Source organism: Salmo salar, chromosome ssa10, assembly GCF_905237065.1.
Source record: "Salmo salar chromosome ssa10, Ssal_v3.1, whole genome shotgun sequence".
NCBI classification, from domain to species: domain Eukaryota; kingdom Metazoa; phylum Chordata; class Actinopteri; order Salmoniformes; family Salmonidae; genus Salmo; species Salmo salar.
This window is the reverse complement of record NC_059451.1, coordinates 112,140,192-112,161,003: the sequence shown is the minus strand read 5'-3', so window position 1 is coordinate 112,161,003 and position 20,812 is coordinate 112,140,192. Positions and strand designations below refer to the sequence as shown.

The 20,812-nt window shown below is 41.1% G+C and overlaps 2 protein-coding genes across 2 annotated transcripts; both read left to right on the top strand.

Annotated features, from left to right (window-relative positions):
• Nucleotides 1-532: 532 nt before the first annotated feature.
• Nucleotides 533-7,714, top strand: cav2 (caveolin 2). Its single transcript, XM_014125647.2, has 3 exons — nt 533-790; nt 3,606-3,793; nt 5,367-7,714. The coding sequence occupies exons 1-3, from the start codon at nt 641-643 to the stop codon at nt 5,515-5,517; spliced, it is 489 nt and encodes a 162-aa protein (XP_013981122.1). The 5' UTR covers nt 533-640; the 3' UTR covers nt 5,518-7,714.
• A 1,297-nt stretch (nt 7,715-9,011) lies between these two features.
• On the top strand, nt 9,012-19,145 carry cav1 (caveolin 1). Its single transcript, XM_014125646.2, has 3 exons — nt 9,012-9,313; nt 10,086-10,256; nt 16,858-19,145. Exons 1-3 carry the CDS (start codon nt 9,278-9,280, stop codon nt 17,197-17,199), a joined length of 549 nt encoding a protein of 182 aa, XP_013981121.1. The 5' UTR covers nt 9,012-9,277; the 3' UTR covers nt 17,200-19,145.
• Nucleotides 19,146-20,812: the final 1,667 nt, after the last annotated feature.

The following is a 20,812-nucleotide window of genomic DNA, read 5'->3' as shown; positions in this document are numbered from 1 at the left end:
CTAGGGTGGGCAGCGTCCAGTTGATATACATATTGAGATATTAACAAATAATGTCCATTACAATCTTGCAAGATTGGCCTAGTTCAATATAGACTAGTTCAGATAAATAAATACAGTGTCAAATACAAACATGTTTGTCCTCTAGTATAAAATTTCATGGCGACATGACTTTTGCTTGTTGTGTCTACTACCCCACATTGCTTTCCCCCGGGGCGCACTAGCGGTTCTGGTGTGGGGTCAGGGGGGGCCAGTGCCCCTGTGACAACAATTTTTGACCCCCTTGTGGCCCCCCTAAATGTGGAGTATGAAATAATTTTTACATAACTCATTTTTGCTATCTTTATTAGACAGTGGCAACACGGAACACTAATGATTATGAACATGGTATTTTGCCTGCTAATGCCTGCAATGCAGTGAAGAAAACGATATGACAACAATAACGTCTAATGTAACTGGCCCCTCTAACAGTACAACTGGCCCCAGCTTGGCCCCCCCAGTTGAAATGGTCTAGAACCGCCACTGGCGGGGCTTGGGTCCGTTTCAGATGCGCGGGCACAGTCCCTAATACAGAGAGCGCTCCCAGCTTCTGACCAACGACAGCTCTACGCCGCTCCCCGCGTCGCAGGACTGTCAAGTGAAAATGGGTCTCGAAAAGGTGAATTACGAAACGAGTATTATCATGGACGAGGACGAGTTCAACAGATCCATCGAACCGATTCTGTCGAAAAATGACAAAGTATATGCGGCGATTCCAGACCGAGATCCCAATGACATAAACGCGCACTTAAAGGTAAGCTATCAGTGTATCAGCACACCGTGCGCTTCGGGTTTCACAAAGTAAACTACAGTATGTGGATATGCCTCTATCAAGCCATAGTTCGATACTTTCATCATGTCATTGTTACTTTGCCATAGGTAATAAACTAGTAATACCAACATTGTTGGCTATGCATGCGTAATAGCTGCACAAATCATTACTATTGCCTATGAGTATAGTTTATAAATTAGCTGTGAGTTTTCATTTGGAGTTTTCTTATCCATCCATTTCCTGAACCAACCTGGTCTCAGAGCATTTCGAATTATTCTATACGCAAATCCAAGATCATACTTTAGTATGATATGTCACGTTTTGTATGGAATGTATTAATTTGTGGATGTCCGTCACCCATTTTTTATTATATGTTACGGATTACAGTTCATATTATATGTTACGAATTTGCAAAATTCAAAAGGCACTCGCACATCTGAGCAATCTTGTTGCAGGTGCATGGCAACAGTTGAAACAGGATGAAGGAAAAAAGGAAACCGCACACTGCTCTTGATAGTATCACTGATATTTAATAAGCTTACGTATCGGCCTAACGGCCTTCGTCAGAGCTTTTGTGAATTTTCTGAAAACAGACCTAGCCCAACCCACATCCGTTCCACGTATGGAAAGGGGTTGGAGGCAAAGGAAAAATAAATAAGTGCTACCAAACATAACAATATGCATTTCACAAATATTACAAAAGTGTATAAATAAGACGCATTGAATACGTCCATAAAACCACAATGAGGACATAGCAAGTTTTCATTAATTATTAAGTACATCATATGAAAAACATCAGAGTAATCTTAAATAGGGACATATTTCAAATTCACAACATAACATACATAGGCATTTCATCATTAAGTAATGTTACGAATTTGCAAAATGGAAAAACTGTTTGAAAAACATATGATATGTTATGATTTCTAGATAGACTAGGGGTTAGGGTGAAGGTTATGGTTAGGGTTAGGGGAAGATTGAACTAACATGCTAAGTAGTTGCAAAGTAGCTAAAAAGTAGTAAGTAGTTTAAAAGTTGCTAATTAGCTAAAAGTTGTCCAGGATGAGATTCTAACTTGTAACCTTTGTGTTGCTAGACATTTGCATTATACGCCAACACGATCCATCCCAACCAAACACCCAATTTTCATTTTTTCCTTAACCTCTCTGGGGTATGTGGGACGCTAGCGTCCCACCTGCGGGACACACTATTCAACAGCCAGTGAAATAGCAGGGCGGCAAATTCAAAACAACAAACATCTCATAATTCAAATTTCTCAAACATACAACTATTATATCCCATTTTAAAGATACACTTCTCGTTAATCCAACCACATTGTCCGATTTCAAAAAGGCTTTACGGTGAAAGCATAACATTAGATTATGTTAGGACAGACAAGAAAAACCACACCATTTTCCAAGCAAGGAGAGGCGTCACAAAAAAACAGAAATACAGCTAAAATTAATCACTAACCTTTGATGATCTTCATCAGATGGCACTCATAGGACTTCATGTTACACAATACATGTATGTTTTGGCGTGTAATGTTCAGAAATGTTTTGCCTCCCAAAACTTCCGGTGAATGAGCACATCAATTTACAGAAATACTCATCATAAACATTGATAAAATATTCAACAGTTATTCAAAGAATTCTAGATACACTTCTCCTTAATGCAACCGCTATGCCAGATTTCAAAAAAGCTTTACGGCGAAAGCAAATTTTGCAATAATCTGAGTACAGCGCTCAGATATCAAAACAAGCCATACAGATACCCGCCATTTTGGAGTCAACAGAAATGACAAAAATTACATTATAAATATTCACTTACCTTTGATGATCTTCATCGGAATGCACTCCCAGGAATCCCAGTTCCAAAATAAATGTTTGTTTTGTTCGATAAAGTCCATAATTTATGTCCAAATACCTCCTTTTTGTTCGCGCATTTAGTCCACTACTCCAAATGCAGGAAGCGCACGCAAAATGTCACGACGAAAAGTAAAAAAAGTTATATTTACGTTTGTAGAAACATGTCAAACAATGTATAGCATCAATCTTTAGGATGTTTTTATCATAAATCTTCAGTAATTTTCCAACCGGACAATTCCAATGTCTTCAAAAAAGAAAAGGAACACAGCTAACTCCCGCGTGAGTGCGCGCCACTGAGCTCATGTCATTTTCTCAGTCGTCTACCTCCAGGAGCTCTTATTCTCTCCCTATTCACAGTAGAAGCATGAAACAACGTTCTAAAGACTGTTGACATCTAGTGGAAGCCTTAGGAAGTGCAAAATGAACCCTAAGTCACGGTATACTGTATAGGCAATCACTTGAAAAACTAAAAACCTCAGATTTCCACACTTCCTGGTTGGATTTTTCTCAGGTTTTTGCCTGCCATATGAGTTCTGTTATACTCACAGACATCATTCAAACAGTTTTAGAAACTTCAGAGTGTTTTCTATCCAAATCTACTAATAATATGCATATCCTATATCCGTTCTGAGCCCGAGTAGCAGGCAGTTTACTATGGGCACGCCTTTCATCCGGATGTGAAAATACTGCCCCAACCCTAGAGAAGTTAAGTAACCATCTGTCTTATTTAACCATACCAAAGGCAACATATCATACTAATTTGTGTCTCTCGGATTTTACATTTACTATGTTACATCTAGTCTATGAGACCAGGCTGCCTGATCAGACAGTTCAGAAACATCTGATTGTTTGTTTGTGATTATACAGGACATATGGTGACAGATGGGTATATGAATGAATGATTCCTGACAAGATGTCTCCTTCCCCAGGTTGGTTTTGACGATGTGATGGCAGAGCCCAGTTCGAGCCACAGCTTCGACAAAGTATGGATAGGAAGTCACGCTGTCTTCGAACTGGTCAAATATGGCTTCTACCTAATATTGACCACCATCCTTGCCGTGCCCATGGCGTTTATCCTTGGTATTGTCTTCGGGGTTTTCAGCTGTGTTCATATTTGGTATGAACATCACATGCTATCTTGTTGTTTCGGTGCTTGGCCAAGGGCCAATGTTTCATTTGCCTGTTTCGCTGCCTAAATGTTTTGTCCCATTGATGACATAGAGGGTGGTATACTGCGTGGCAGTTTGCACAGTTAAGCTGGTATATTGACATTAACATAAGCTATTTAGTTCACATCATAGGTAGGGTAAAACTGTGAATGAGTTTGAAGTGTTTTAACTTGATTTTGGTAATTATTTCATAACCTTTCCATATGCAGGTATATAGGCCTATTTTCCATTATGTACTATTTGCGTGCCAGTGGACACAGGTGCCTAAAAGACAAAATACCACTCAAAAACTATCTTTTGGTATTTGTTTCAGTAGTCCACTGATGATACAGTCCATAAATGTTTTGCATGTAAACAATCAAATTTTCAAGATATAGAACACAAAAAAAATACAGAAAGTGTCACAGTATGATGTGTTTTGCTATATCAACAGTGGACTAATGAAAACAAATACCAAAAGATAGTTTTTGAATGGTATTTTCCTTTAAGTTGTAGGGATATCGTGCAACTTCTCACATTCACAAACTGCCTGAGAGCCACTTAGTAGGCTGGCTACTTGCTGAAACAACACCAAAAATGAGGCGCTTTATAAAAAGTTAGGAGGAATGCAGTGTTCCAGTAGTAGTGGAAAAAAGCCCCCATAACCCCTGCCAGACAGTTGGCATTCTAGTCTGCCTTGCAGCACCGTAGGCCTATTTTCAGAAGAGAGTGGGACATTCCACTAGAATAGATAGGCTACATATTGTTTTGGGCATTGTTGGGCATGTCACAAAGTAACTTTCATGTGACCTTTACTACAGTTTCTGGACTAGTTTTTCCATATCTCAATGTCTGTCTCTCTACAGAATTTATTCTGCTTAAAGCCATTGTCTGCATCCCAAATGGCACCCATAGGGCCCATAGGGCTTTGGTCAAAATTAGTGCACTATATAGAGAATAGGGTGCAATTTGGTACGCAGTTATTGCGTAGCGGAAGAGTAAGTCTGCACTGTCTGTCACAGCTTTTATGGAGGATAAGCAGTGTAAATATTGCTTTGGTGACATAGGCAGAAATCAATAGAGGATGGAATGGCAACTGTAGCAAATAGTTGACCCTGTGTCTGGTCAATAGATGTCTGTGGTTTGGCTGAGTGTTACAAGACACAGTGGCACTAGAGCAAGGCACATTAATAACAACACACTACCTAGCCTTAATACATACTGCAGGCTGCAAGCATTTATGGAAGTCTGCATTAACTGCTTACGATTATGAATATCCCAAAGGGACAAAGTAAGACGATGAAGAAGGCTGTGTGTTGAATGCATGTTAAGAGGTACTCTGCGGTCTGTAACAAGCACGACTTGTTAGGGCTTTCACATGCACTTGATATTAAACTCAAGGTTATAGGTTTCTCGTAATGTAATACATATATGTGTAATAGCTATGCATGACTACACACTATGTGCATTTGAAGAATACTGCATGTTTGTGATGCACAGTTGAACCTATTGTTGTGGTCCTTCCTTTTCTCCTCCCCGCAGGGTGCTGATGCCAGTGGTGCGGAGCTGTCTGATGGCGCTGCCCTCTGTCCAGGTGGTCTGGAGCAGCCTGACAGACATGTTTGTCACCCCCCTCTTCCACAGTATGGGCCGGTGTCTGTCATCAGTTCACATCAAGACCACAGACAACTGATAGGGGCTTTCCTTCCCTGTCATGAAGACTCACAGAGGGGGGAAAGCAGGGGGTCGGATGAGAGAGACATAAAAATGATTTATTTAAGGCTATAACTTTTTTGACTGATGTCTAAGTAGAAAAATACTTAGACATAGTTATTGTGTTGAAATATATAAGCTCTTTATAAAGCCAACATCAACACTCCATAATATCTGGTAGAATTATGATAGAATAATTTATAAGAAGGCTAACTGCTACCTGTAAAGTAATGATACGTTTATAAGTGGTCATAAAGGTTGATTGGGGTAAACTTCCCTTAGACAACACCATGACACCATCTGGGTAATAACATGATCCAACATGATCATTTATGTCATCTGGAATTTTACAAAAGATTAATATTAAGGTTTGATGTTTATAGAAGTTCTTGTGTCCAGCTTTATAAAGGGTTTGTATGTATACTGCCAAAAGGACCATTTTGCATCTTGTCATTCCATAGTTCTGATTCTGATTCTAAAGAACTGTTTTAATCATATTTGATCAGATCAGGGCAACATGGTTTTTGACGATAAGGCATCATACCATCCCTGACAGCAGACATGTAATATTTGCGTAGTTTCTGCTTTTTATGTGATGTATATATAGCAATTCGGCTGGAAATTGAATGAATGAATTCCTTCATATGTTTTCTGTAATAGAGTGTACATAGATCCAAGATTCTGGGACGCAGCTTATGGCATACTTGTGCAGCCTTATTTTGCTACTGCTGTGTTGATCTCACAGTGCTTTGGATATATTTTGGGGCTTTTATACTAAGGGGCAGTTTCCATTACGCTTGCTTTTCTGTGTCCAGTAAACCGTCCCTAAAAAACCTACGGTAAAAACATAAGACAGTTGTATACATTTAAACAAGAAGTGGACTAAATGTCCAATATAATATAAAACAGGAGTACTGGCTCTCTAACTTACTATTTATATGCCACGCACATTTGTCCTGTTTCTTGATTGTCCATGTTTTGATTGAACTCATGAAAAAACTGGACAGAACATGCTGCTTGTGTTCCTTAAGATAATGAGGTGAATACACTCGTTAATTCTATTGAGTGAAGCCTTGATACACTTGTCAGGTACATGGCTGAAGGCCTACACTCTTAGAAAAAAATAAAAGGTACTATCTAGAACCTAAATGAGTTCTTCAGCTGGCTCCATAGGAGAACCATTTGAAGAACCCTTTTTGGTTCCAGGTGTGTTCCGTGTAGAACCCTTTCCACAGAGGGTTCTACATGGAACTCAAAAGGGTTATACTTGGAACCAAAAAGGGTGCTCTTATGGGGACAGTCGAAGAACCCTTTTGGAACCCTTTTTTCTAAGAGTGCAGGTGCTGCTGAGGTTGTTTTAGCAGTTAGTAGTAGCTAGCGTGCATGCTTTACTTCAAAACCCAACTATAGAGAGAATCTCTACAGACAGATATCTGACAGATAGTGCCACCAGTTCTTCACAGCTCATATCAATAATAGGACTCACACAAGACCATGTGCTTTGTTTAACCTTTTACTGCAGTGGGCTGAATCAGGGTCACAACGGAGTGTTTCTTGGTAGTCTTAAACAAATCTACTCTGAAACAAAAGTATACACCTCACACACATGGTTATGGGCTTTAAAAAAGAAGACACCTGTACCATGTCAGATATTGAGTTGGAATGTATTCATTCATGGAATGTATCCCATTATTAGCCTTTACATACATCACAGAAGACTGAAATGTCAACAACAAAAACATATGACATAGAAACACCGGATTGTCTGTTATAAAAGAAATGTATGTTTATTAATTATGAAATTATAAAAACTATTAATAACATTCCACCCATGAGGCCACTAGAGGGAAAGTTTGTCATTTGACTGCAGGAAAGGGCCAATCAAGCGCAGCGGTTCTCTCAGTGACTTCTAATCATTTGGCTATAAAGCAAGACAGTTCACAGACCATGTCTGTACTTGGCTGAGTTGGTTCTTCTCTACCGAGAGAAAATTGCAGGTGTGATTGTATCGGTGTTGAGTTTGGGCTGGAGTTTTTTTTATGAGATGAAACATTGTAGCAAAAATGGACAACGATATGATTATAATTCTGCTCAACAAACGACACGTATTCTTTGATTTGTGTAAAGTACCAAAAATGTTCCTTTTCTTCACCAAATAAAGATTCTTATTTCTAAAATGTTCTGAGTATTGCTATGTCTGTCTGTCATAGAAGGTAATGAGAACTGTGATAGGAGGGCTAGGGTAATGTTTCTCAGTCTCAGTGCCAGAGAATAGTCATAAATTACTAACTGAGCTGGTCTGATTGCACAAGACACTTTCCTATATAGAGAGGAGAAGAGCTGCCTCTGCCTGTGGGCCTATGGAGTATGACCTGGGCCTCAGTTTATAACCTACAGGTTTACACACAGCACAATACCGACTTGGAAGAATATTCCATACTGATAATCTGCAGGTTTACACACAGACAACATTCTACTGATTCGGTAGAATGTGAAAAATATTCCATACTGCGATGATGGTTCTACAACGTTCGTCCAGCAAAATGCCCCAGATGTATGAGTTGTTTGACTTATGAGCCTTCAACGTATCTGGGTCAACACATGTACCTTCTGCCTACGGTTATCCCCCTGGTTACAGGTCTTCAGTCTAATGTGAAGTGTATTCATTTACACTGTTCCCTGATGCCAAAGACAAGAGGAATGGGTCTTCTTTCTTCTACATTTGGGTACTGACTGTGTGATCTGGAGCCAGAAGGCATATTTTCCAGAACCATCTATCTTGCACAAATAGCACTGATACAAGACCGATAAGAAAAAGCAGCTGTCTCCCTTTTTTGTATACAGCAGTACTGTGTCTAAAGACAGTTTTCTTCTCAGAGACATTGAAGATGATCCTAAAGAACCTTTTTATAAATGAAAGCTGGACACTGACTTTTTGTATAGTCTAGACCTTAGCTAACTCTGCTGTAGATTCCCACTGATCTGGTTCTCTTCCCTAGAGAATGGCTACAGTCAACTTCTAGTGACTGAGTTCTGCAATGAAGAGGGACAGTACTGTGTAGCCTAGGTTACCAATTACAACCCCCATACACTCTCTCTCACACATACACACACACACAGGCTGAAAATACCCCTGACATGACTGTTATGTCTCTGGGACTGATGTCATTTCCAAATCAAGCTGAGTTGTTTCCCTGGCAGAGAATCAGATAAAGGAATGTAAATATACTACCATGACCAGAACAGGTTAGGGCTGGGGGATATCAATCTCTCAGTTTATTTAGGAAAGACAGCAGCCAGCAGAAACGACACATTGCACACACACAGGCCAAATTGAAAACATAATCTTAGTAGTTGAACAGATCAGGTCAGTTTCTCCACCATTAGCTCCTGCGTAATGTGTTGAGCAGTAGGTTAATGACGGGTTACAGTTTCATCCCGCTGCACTGCTTGTCTAAACAGGTGACTACTGAATGAATAAGACGAGCATTCATTAAGTCCATGCAGAGGCACGCCGAGATTTCTCACTCAGGTCTCTCCGGCGCCTTAACATGAATTTTGCGTTCAATGAGCGCAACGTAAAGATAAGCGATAGGATTTGGTAATATCCCCGGAGGAGCCCCCAAGTCGTTAACAAACAGTCCCCACGCCTCCTCCTGTTGATTTGCTCCCTCTGTTAAGCTGACACGGTCTTGCTTCAACAACAAACGGGTGTGTTAGCACTTCAGGCGCGGGACAGCATGACTGGCGGACTCAAGGACGGCGAAACTGACGAGGTAAGGTTTTCTTTTGGACTCTGTATCCTGTCACAATCCAACTTTTTATTTGACATTTTTCATTTTTACTATATCTGTACTTTTATTATGGATATTGAATAATCTGTGAGCAACACATTTTCTCTGGCTCATTCTCATTGTGACATTTATCGAACATGCCCTTGGAAGATTGGGAAACTGGAACATTTTTAACTCCAAAGCGCTAGTTGCCAATCTTTTTTGGCACCTAGTTGTGAACGTTACTCCCACTCCCACTGGGCAAATGTGCAAGCCCCTCTCGTCTCCATTAGCACTGGCATGATACATTTACAGTTATTTATTAACTAGCCTACGCTTCTAAGATTCTGTGCGTTATTTCATTTTTAATCCACTTGAAACACACATTTTGTGCGAATTTAGAAGTCTGTCAAAGTTTTGGTTAGAATGTTAATTATATTAGACAAAGTCAATCGAAAATGCAATTTCCATTAAAAGTTGATGACAGTTTACATTAGTGAAAATACGCGTTTGATGCCTTATGTGAGAAAGGTTCTGCGTTTACAGAGAATGGCCAGCCGAACGATCTTTACGCACGCATTGTGTGAGCGCTTGGAGATGACCCCTTGCGGTGAGAGACGGATCTCTGCTATTGAGGGGTGTGGTGCTACCCTTTTAAAACCATCTCAGGCTGGGACAGGCTGCTAACTCTGGTGCGCTCCGGTCAAGTCGACCTTCTCTGCCTCTCTGCCTTATAAACTTATAACGCTTCTCTTCTTCACCTCCGGACACACAGGAATTTCTGCACTCGCCGTTCATCAGAAAACAAGGGAACATTTATAAACCTAATAACAAAGACATGGATAATGACAGTATGAGCGGGATGAAGACGATGCAGGATGTCCATACGAAAGAGATCGACCTGGTGAACCGGGACCCCAAGCACATAAACGACGACGTTGTAAAGGTGAGTCCAACACCGAACCAGGCCGTAGACGGTATATTTACCCATGAAGGGAAATAATTGTTCGTGGATTTTTTTCGCCTAGTAAGATTTCACTTTGGATCTTTTTATTTACTTTATTTATTAGACTGGTTTGATACGATTATACTATTTTTTTTGGTATCAAATCGTGGTTTAGGCTAGAACTACTTCAGTTCCAATATTGCATGTGAGTTGGTTTTGTACTTGGACACATTATATTATGAATGTTCCCATTATAATATACCCAGGAGGACTGGAAAATGTCACTCGCACGATTACTGGGCAGGCTAGGAGCTGCTAAATATGCATAGTAAGCTGCGCGCGTACCAAAGTACTGGTTGGTGGGTCGCATGGCATTCTCGTGTGTAGACTATACTATGAGTTTTTCGGATTCATGACACCAGTTTACAATGGTTTACATGGATCAGAATAGGTTTTTGAAGGGCTCAACACATGCGTAAATGTGATGCGTACGCAGCAGCGTCTCTTGCCTATTTTGCTGGTGCGGCTGCAGTCTTTAGCCGAACATCCTTGCTCCAGTTTTGGAATGGAGGAAACATCACGAATTTTCTGTTGTTTTAAGAAAATGTTCTCACAGTCCTTGTTTTATCGTTACACGTGCCTCATATTCAGTGAGTGAGTTATTGCAGAGCAAACTTATTTCCAAAGTAGACTCCAACCACACTGTGTCCATTTTGTGTTTATGTAAAATATGAGTTTGTTGAGAGAAACACTCGCTGACGTTTATGTGGTACTTGTGAAAACGACATGTCATGCGTTGGTGGGAACAGAAAGGCTCAGGTGACACAGTCAGAGTCTGTGTCCCAAATGGCATCATATGCCTTATGGCCCTGTTCAAAAGTAGTGCTCTACATAGGAAATACGGTGCCACTTGGGACATAGACTGTCCGTCTATCCTCATGTCCAGCTGGGTTATTGTTTGATCAGAAAAGAGTCAGTTACTACTGGGAGAGGGTCAGCCGTTTGAAGTAGTGAACTTTGCCTTCATAAAACTGGGAAACACCCAAATAGCTGCAGCAGCAGGCAGGCCAAAGGATCTCCCTCTCTCTCCCCTCTCCTCCCCCTCCCACTGCTCTGTCCTATATCCCCCTTTGTCTCTCTCCCTCCCTCTCTGCAATTCACAGGGATGCGTCAACTAGGGAGCAATGACCACATTCTCTCAATTCAATTCAAGGGGCTTTATTGGCATGGGAAACATATGTTAACATTGCCAAAGCAAGTGAAGTAGATAACATACAAAAGTGAAATAAACAATAAGCTCTCTCCCTTGTCTCCTAGTCTCCCTCCTGGTGTGCAGTTTCTCCATTTCATTTCAATAGGTTCGTTCATATAAAAAGAGAATATTGTATGTTAATGGTAACAGAGAACCCAACCCACACAATTTAGATAAAAGTAGAGATAGTTGTAAAAAAAATGATCTCTCTCTCTCTCTCTCTCTCTCTCTCTCTCTCTCTCTCTCCCTTTCTCAATTAAATTCAAAGGGGTTTATTGGGCATGGGAAACATATGTTTATGCAAGTGAAATAGATAATAAACAAAAGTGAAATAAACAATAAAGAAAATAAAAAATGAACCATGAACATTACACTCTCTCCCTCTGTCTTGTTCTCTGGCTTCCTACCAACCCATTGTGACAGTGAGTCAGACTCTCCAGTATGCTCAGAATAGAATACAGCCTTATGATTCTGCTCTTTTAATCAAATCTACAGACCGCTAGTGTAATCATCTGAAATCACATGTATCCTCCCAGGCTATAGAGGTTTGGAGTTCTAAATGTTGTTGTTGTCAATGGAGGTGTGTGTTTGGGGTGCCCTCACTATGCTGCTGTTATGTACAACAGGGAAAACACACACACACACACACACACACACACACACACACACACACACACACACACACACACACACACACACACACACACACACACTAGTCTCTCTCCTTCTGCAGAACCATGTGGACCAGTAGATCTTATAGTTGGAATTTCGGCAGCTGCACTCCCTCAACCGGCCACATCAAAGAATCACCATCAATGAAATCCATGCGGAGTTTGGAGAGTTTGCCCTGGGAATAGAATATTTTCCTCTCATAAAGCCTGGTTCTTTATATAGCCTATGGCCAGGCAGCCTTCTGTTAAACCCCGATGGGGCTGAGTCTGAGTGGAGCTGAGCAGACATACCCATGACCACACTGTGCAACGCAGACAGCAGCGATTGGCTCGCTAACCAGCCGCTAGTTAACATCTCCCTTCCAAACTCTCAAGAATGCCGGGACTCCCTGAGGAGGGAGGCGGGAGGCACATTATATTGGGAAATGAAGACATTCAGGCTTAATGGACAAGCGGAGGCAGAGTTTCTCTTAGATTGTCCAGGTGGGTTGTAAACAAAGGCTCCAAATCAACATTCAGGGCTAATTTATTAAGCAACAATTTCAGTTGAAATCAATTGAAGCCAAATTATTTATTTCAGGTGGGGGCAAACAGAGCTAAGTAGGGATGGCCCGCCCTACTTACACAATGGTGGAGGAAACACTGAACTGAGGCATTCAGCACTCTAGGGACAGAATGGAAAAATATATTACAGGTCTCTCTCCAGATTTCAGCCAACCAGACTGCTCACATGTTGTTCCTGAGAACTAGTTTGTTGTACTGTATGCCAAATCCCTAAAGGGGTGATAGGGGCTGAGACATTGTATCTATCTAGCCAACCATGACTTGCCCACCAATAAATAAAGAAGAAAGAAAGAATATACTGCTTGGCTTTCCCTCCATATTACCTAGGGGTGTTTCTAATGAAGAATCTTCTTCTCTGTTCACTATAGTTCAATCATCCATAGCAATAGCAAAGTAATAACAACTCCTTGTGAAAAAACATTTATCTTATCTTATATTAATGTTTTTCTAAACTGGGCTTTAGAAAAACATAGGCACTCTCGCTTACAATTAAAAGCTTTTTATGTTTTTGAAAATTTTTAAACGTTACATTTCAGCTGCTGACAACCCTCATCAGAACCATTCTACACAGACCTCTCATTTATTCTCCATCCAAGTGATGGAAGCTGTGTCTGTGAGCCGACAGTGCCTTCGGAAAGTATTCAGACCCCTTGACTTTTTCCACATTTTGTTAGGTTACTGCCTTATTCTAAAATTGATTAAATCGTTTTTTTTACTCATCAATCTACATACAATACCTATAATGACAAAGAAAAAACAGTTATTTTCTTTTCTTTTTGCAAATGTATTAAATATAAAAACTGAAATATCACATTTACAAAAGTATTCAGACCCTTTACTCAGTACTTTGTTGAAGCACCTTTTGTAGCGATTACAGCCTCGAGTCTTCTTGGGTATGACAAGCTTGACACACCTGTATTTGCGGAGTTTCTCCTATTCGTCTCTGCAGATCCTCTCAAGCTGTGTCTGTACTTTTCTCTGTCATGATGGATGCACAGCTATTTTCAGGTCTCTCCAGAGATGTTAGACCGGGTTCAAGCCCGGGCTCTGGCACTCAAGGACATTCAGAGACTTGTTCCGAAGCCACTCCTGCGTTATCTTGGCTGTGTGCTTAGGGTCGTTGTCCTTTTGGAAGGTGAACCTTCGCCCCAGTCTGACATCATGAGCGCTCTGGAGAAGGTTTTCATCAAGGATCTCTCTGTACTTTGCTCCATTCATCTTTGCCTCGATCCTGACTAGTCTCCCAGTCCCTGCCGCTGAAAAACACCCCCACAGTATAATGCTGCCACCAGCATGCTTCATTGTAGGGATGGTGCCAGGTTTCCTCCAGACGTGACGCTTGGCATTCAGGCCAAAGAGTTCAATCTTGGTTTCATCAGACCAGAGAATCTTGTTTCTCATAGTCTGAGAGACTTTAGGTGCCTTTTGGCAAACTCCAAGTGGGCTGTCTTGTGTCTTTTACTGAGGAGTGGCTTCCATCTGGTCACTCTACCATAAAGGCCTAATTGGTGGAGTGCTGCAGAGATGGTTGTCCTTCTGGAAGGTTCTCCCATCTCCACAGAGGAACCAGAGCTCTGCCAGAATGACCATCGGGTTCTTGATCACCTCCCTGACCAAGACCCTTCTCCCCCAATTGCTCAGTTTGGCCGGGCGGACAGTTCTAGGAAGAGTCTTGGTGGTTCCAAACTTCTTCCATTTAAGAATGATGGAAGCCACTGTGTTCTTGGGGACACAGAATGTTTTTGGTACCCTTCCCCAGATCTGTGCCTCGGCACAATTATGTCTTGGAGCTCAACGGACAATTCCTTTGACCTCATGGCTTGGTTTTTGCTCTGACATGCACTGTCAACTGTGGGACCTTATTTGACAGGTGTGTGCCTTTCCAAATCATGTCCAATCAATTGAATTTACCACAGGTGGACTCCAATCAAGTTGTAGAAACACCTCAAGGATGACCAATGGAAACAGGATGCACTAGCAAAGGGTCTGAATACTTATGTAAATAAGGTATTTCTGTTTTTTATTTGTAATAAAGTTTCCAACATTTCTAGAAAACCTGTTTTTGCTTTGTCATTGTGGGGTATTGTGTGTAGATTGCTGAGGATTTTGTTTTATTTAATCCATTTTAGAATAAGCCTGTAACATAACAAAATGTGGAAAAAGTCAAGGGGTCTGAACTTTTTCCGAAGGCTTTGTACAATACAGTACTCAAGATGTATGGCTCTGGAAAATGAAATGGATGTTGCTGGGTTTTGCGGCGTAAAGAATGATGAGATTTATATTAAAGAGTTTCACCGCCAACTGTTATTTTATCCCATAAGTTTAGCCTGTTTAGTTTAGTAAGCTCCCTGTGTACACAGTAATAGCTGGAAGGATTGGCTAGTGAATGAAATGAACAAAGACCTATTTTGCATAGAGGAAAATGTTCAATTTGATATTGAAAATACACTAGACACAGGTGATGTTAAACCCTCTGACAGCGGCACGTCTCTCACAGACAAAACACACACGCAATAAGTAACTGTAAAATAAATATTTGCTGTATCATGGGCTTGGTAGCAAAGAAGAGAGTAAAAGAGAAAGAGAGAGAGAGAGCGAGAGAGGGGTAGTGAGAGTGGTAGTACGAGAGAGAGACTGGGAAAAAGAGAAAGAGAGAGAGCGAGAGCAAGCATGTGTGTTTTTCCACTTTACAGTCTGCACTAAAACGTGTATGAGGTCATGGGTACTTGGGAGGCACGTCGCAAACCCATCGATCGCCTGAGAAGTCTGTTTACACTGAAAATAAATAAATGTCATGGTTTACCTCACTGGGGCCCATCCGGCTTCTCTTTTCTACATGTAGGTACTAGAGACCTCCACATACACTGTAGCTGGGAGGACTTTAATACAGGACCTTGGAGGCTCTTACGTGGTGAATGTAAACTGAACTGTATTAGAGAAAACTCCAGGGTAGAGAAGGGCCTTGTAAACTGAACTGTATTAGAGAAAACTCCAGGGTAGAGAAGGGCCTTGTAAACTGAACTGTATTAGAGAAAACTCCAGGGTAGAGAAGGGCCTTGTAAACTGAACTGCATTAGAGAAAACTCCAGGTAGAGAAGGGCCTTGTAAACTGAACTGTATTAGAGAAAACTCCAGGTAGAGAAGGGCCTTGTAAACTGAACTGTATTAGAGAAAACTCCAGGGTAGAGAAGGGCCTTGTAAACTGAACTGTATTAAAAAACTCCAGGGTAGAGAAGGGCCTTGTAAACTGAACTGTATTAGAGAAAACTCCAGGGTAGAGAAGGGCCTTGTAAACTGAACTGTATTAGAGAGAACTCCAGGGTAGAGAAGGGCCTTGTAAACTGAACTGTATAAAATCTCCAGGGTAGAGAAGGGCCTTGTAAACTGAACTGTATTAGAGAAAACTCCAGGGTAGAGAAGGGCCTTGTAAACTGAACTGTATTAGAGAAAACTCCAGGGTAGAGAAGGGCCTTGTAAACTGAACTGTATTAGAGAGAACTCCAGGGTAGAGAAGGGCCTTGTAAACTGAACTGTATTAGAGAAAACTCCAGGGTAGAGAAGGGCCTTGTAAACTGAACTGTGCCCCTATATTGAATTGGAATAGGGTGCTGGCTGGTTCTGACCAAAACCAGTACTTGGGAATAGGTTGATGGCTCTGACCAAAAGTACTGCACTGCACTATCTTGGGAATAGGGTGCCGGCTATTTGCCCTCTGATTCAGACACTTCTACAGTATGTGTCTCTGTCTTGTGTATCAGCTCTGTCTGTCAGGAATGTGAAGAGATGATTTAAAGAGGGTAGAGAGAGTAGGAGGGCCTCATACAGCATGTGTAGCAATCACAAAATGTTTTGTGAAGGGTGGGGTAGGAGGGTGGGTGGGAGGGAGGGTAGTTTGACCTGGTTTGACTGCTCGTACCAGTCACTATGAGGAGACATACATCTCTTGTAATATTTCTAGTACTTGTGTAACTTCAGAACAGGGGCACAAACAGGGGCACAACAGCTGTTTTAATTTTTTTAAATCTTGTTAATCAGTTTTTGTTTTTGAGAGTGACTGTCTAATTGAATCATTGCTGATTCATTGATTTTAACCATTACTCTTCTCTCCTGTCAGGTGGACTTTGAGGATGTGATCGCAGAGCCTGAGGGCACATACAGCTTCGACGGCGTGTGGAAGGCTAGCTTCACCACCTTCACAGTGACCAAGTACTGGTGCTACCGTCTCCTCACTGCCCTGGTGGGCATCCCGCTGGCGCTGGTCTGGGGCATCTTCTTCGCCATCCTGTCCTTCATCCACATCTGGGCAGTGGTGCCGTGTGTCAAGAGCTATCTGATCGAGATCCACTGTGTCAGCCGCGTCTACTCCATCTGCGTCCACACATTCTGCGACCCGCTGTTCGAAGCCATGGGCAAGTGTTTCAGCAGCATCCGCATCAGCACCACCAAGGGGGTATAGAAAAGACGAGGAAGTGAGGAAGAAGTGGAAGAGGAAGGGATGAAGGGAATAAGGAGGGGAGGTGTGGAAACCATAACTAAACACAGATTGAAAGGGGGGAGAAGTCACCAGAAGAAAAAGAGAAGAGAGGGAACAACTTCTGATAAAGGAAGAGGTGAGACATTTCCAGTGCTGTGGTAGGGATGTTGGAGGTAAGGGGACCGAGTAATAGAGAGCATCTGGCCCCGCTTCTCTTTCTTCCTCCACAACAATGGTTTAACCAACAGGGGTACAGGATTACATCGAGGGTCATTCCTTGGGCTCTTTGTTTTTCTGTTTGTTTTTCTTTAGTTTTTTATTCTGTATTTGTTAGCGTTGTTTATCACTGCAGGAGCATCACGCTAGCCCCCCCCCATCCATTCCTTCCATTGTTCCAAAATGCTGTGTGACCCTCTCTGATTATAGCTTGTTTAATAGGGGGTATTGATTGAATGACTAGTAAGTTGATTGATAGGCTCATATAATGGATGTTGGTGTCCACTCTGATTATAGCTTGTTTAATAGGGGGTATTGATTGAATGACTAGTTCATTAATTGATTGATTGATAGGCTCATATAATGGATATTGGTGTCCACTCTGCTGGGTTTGTGTGTTTGGGGCCTGTTTTTGGGAGGGGGATGGTTTGGGTGGGGTGGAGGGATATCCCTGTGCCTGTCCCGCTGCGCTGTTTTGAGAGACAAATCCCACCTGACACAGCACAAAATCCTATACCCAAAACCTTATCAACGCCCCTCCCTCTCAGCCTCCCTACCCCCACTGACCCCCTCTCACCCCCCCCCCCCCATGCCTGCCCTGCCTCCCAGTCTGAAACACTGAACCTGCCCTTGTTTCTGCATGCACCGCCACCCCGCCACAAAGCCACCGAGCCAACTAACACACTGCTGTCAGTCTATATGCCCAGACAGACACACAGCTATAGGACAACCTCACTCACAGAGCCTGCCCTGCCCTCAGCCCAGTGCCACATCATGACATCATAATCAACATTCAGCTCCAGTTCTACTACAAGCCAGAGAGATTAAATTCCATGACAACAACCAGGTCTTAAATACAGTTTTCATATCGTTTCTATGTGACCGAGAATGTTTTTTAAGTTTGAATTTGAATCTCGGGAGAAATATCACTTGATCTTTGTTTTAATACATTCACATCTTAGGATCTTTTTTTTATACCATTGAGGTCTCTTCTCTTCTAAAATGGACAGCAGGATGGAACCTCGAATGTTGATACACATTGAGGTAGCTGTAGCTAAATAACCATAGCTTTTAATTCCTACACTTTCTGAAGATGAAGAACTTTTGTTTTGAGCTTTGTTTCAATTCTGTTGTTTTATGCTAGCCTTGCTCAATGTATGCACAAGTTGAGTAGCATTGTCATATATAATCAATTTAGTTTTTCCCCCAAATGAGTTTGGATGAGTTAAGTCCCTGGTTGACTAGTTTGGTCTGGTGTAGCGTTCTGCTTGTTGGCTGTGGACATACACCACCAAACAAGGACAATCAGCTAACCGGTCTCCCTCCCCTGAGACCACTGCTGTTTGACAACGAATGGGAGCATGTTTTTGTTCTATACTGACATGAATCTCACTTTGTCTGCGTCCCAAATGGCACCCCATTTCCTATATAGTGCACTACTTTTAACCGAAGCTCAGTATGGGAACTGTTTTAAAGGTAGTGCACTAAGGAATATGGTGCAATTTTGGGATGTCTCCTTTGACTTTTTCCGCTTTTGTCTACCTGCTGTCTGTGAAGATGGTAAATATTAGCACGTTGCTTGATTTCATTTGTTTTTTGACTTGATGAAAAGGTCATATGTATTTTTATATTAAAATTGAATTTTTCCTTCCCTTGCTTTTACTGTACAATCTCACATCACGCTGTGCACATTAAACATTTGTATAATCCAATCTGCTAGCCTACTTGTATTGCTTCTTTGTTTGTGATGTTTTGGTTTGTGAATCAGTCATGTGAATCAGTCATGTTGTCATGTGACTTTGACCTTATTTATTTATTTGACCTTAGAGAGAACTTGATGTTAGCCTACATTGTGCAAATAAGCCTACAGGCAAAATAACCCAGAACACAGAGACACTTTAGCGTATATAAAAATGTATTTTGTGAAATCATATTAAAACATGTGATTTTGGAACACTTCACATGTGATGATATTTCACATGATTACATAACCTTTCACATGTGGATTCAAATTTTCACATGTGAATATTTTTCACAATTTCACAGGACTCATTAAGATACAGACTCAAACAGCACTTTTAACATACAGTGGTCACAACTTAAATATTTGACACACAATTACATTGTGTATGTTTATTTACACAGTAATTATTATTTAGCATGTCCTCACCTGGGATTTGGACTCACAACCTCTTGGTTCACGGCATTCCAATCTTTGTCTTACGCCTACCATGTCTGTTGTCAACGACAGATTTCACCTGTATTCCTACACTTTGGACTTAAGAAAATCTCAGCTTTAAAAAAAATACACTGAAGAAAAACTACTATATTTATCATAGTGATTCAGGAGTAACATGGAAACAGAATAATATGCCCCACCAACATTAGACAAGTATACAGAAAACACTCAAATGAATGAAATAAGTAAATTAAATCAATGATGAGAGAATAGTCAGATAAGTAAAATAGCAGTGGAGACGGCACTCTTTTACTAAGTACAGAGATGTATTATACTGTAGGTAATCAATGTGTAGTGAACTGCTACAGACTTTGTGGCGCAGCAGAACGAGCAGCCTTCCCCAAATCCACAAGTTTTGAGTTAAAATCCCAGGTTGGGTCATATTGTAAAAGCCTGTACTAAGTGATCAGGTCAAATGGAATCATATTTTCAGAATTTTACACAATTATAGCTGAACAGGGAACCACTTTCTGCTGCGCCTCAAAGTCTGCAGCATTTTTCTGTAACGGAATGACATTCATGTGGTTTTTCTGTAACGGAATGACATTCATGTGGTTTTTCTGTAACGGAATGACATTCATGTGGTTTTTCTCTAACGGAATGACATTCATGTGGTTTTTCTCTAACGGAATGACATTCATGTGGTTTTTCTGTAACGGAATGACATTCATGTGGTTTTTCTGTAACGGAATGACATTCATGTGGTTTTTCTGTAAAAGGGCACCTTCCCAATGGTTTAAGTCTTTTAAAACACAAGCATTTGCTGTAGGCATCCTTGCTGCTCACACTTGCAGACTGTTCCAAAGAGGAGCTCAATCTGGATCATAAGACTAGCCTGAGGTAAAAACACTGGATGTTGAGGCTACAACATAATTATTCACCTATACTGTAAGATGGAGCACTGTTTAAGAATTAGATACACACACAGGGAAAGCAGTCAATCAACCCACATGTGTTGACAATATCATTCAAAAAGCTTCTGTAGGCCTATTTGGCCATTTACAGAACTTTGCATTGACAGATAAGTTTAACTCACAAAGAATCCTAATATTTAGTTTTCATCATAACTGTAATTCATTTTTCCCAGACATAAACCCTCCTTCAGTTTGTTTGTATTTTAAGACATACATTTAAACTCAG

Excerpts from the sequence above, each read along its gene's own strand:
- cav2 (XM_014125647.2), top strand. The coding sequence starts at position 641 with ATGGGTCTCGAAAAGGTGAATTACGAAACGAGTATTATCATGGACGAG. Across the intron at positions 791-3,605 it reads ACATAAACGCGCACTTAAAG|GTTGGTTTTGACGATGTGAT; the intron begins GTAAGCTATCAG and ends CTCCTTCCCCAG. Across the intron at positions 3,794-5,366 it reads TTCAGCTGTGTTCATATTTG|GGTGCTGATGCCAGTGGTGC; the intron begins GTATGAACATCA and ends TCCTCCCCGCAG.
- cav1 (XM_014125646.2), top strand. The coding sequence starts at position 9,278 with ATGACTGGCGGACTCAAGGACGGCGAAACTGACGAG. Across the intron at positions 9,314-10,085 it reads AGGACGGCGAAACTGACGAG|GAATTTCTGCACTCGCCGTT; the intron begins GTAAGGTTTTCT and ends CCGGACACACAG. Across the intron at positions 10,257-16,857 it reads TAAACGACGACGTTGTAAAG|GTGGACTTTGAGGATGTGAT; the intron begins GTGAGTCCAACA and ends CTCTCCTGTCAG.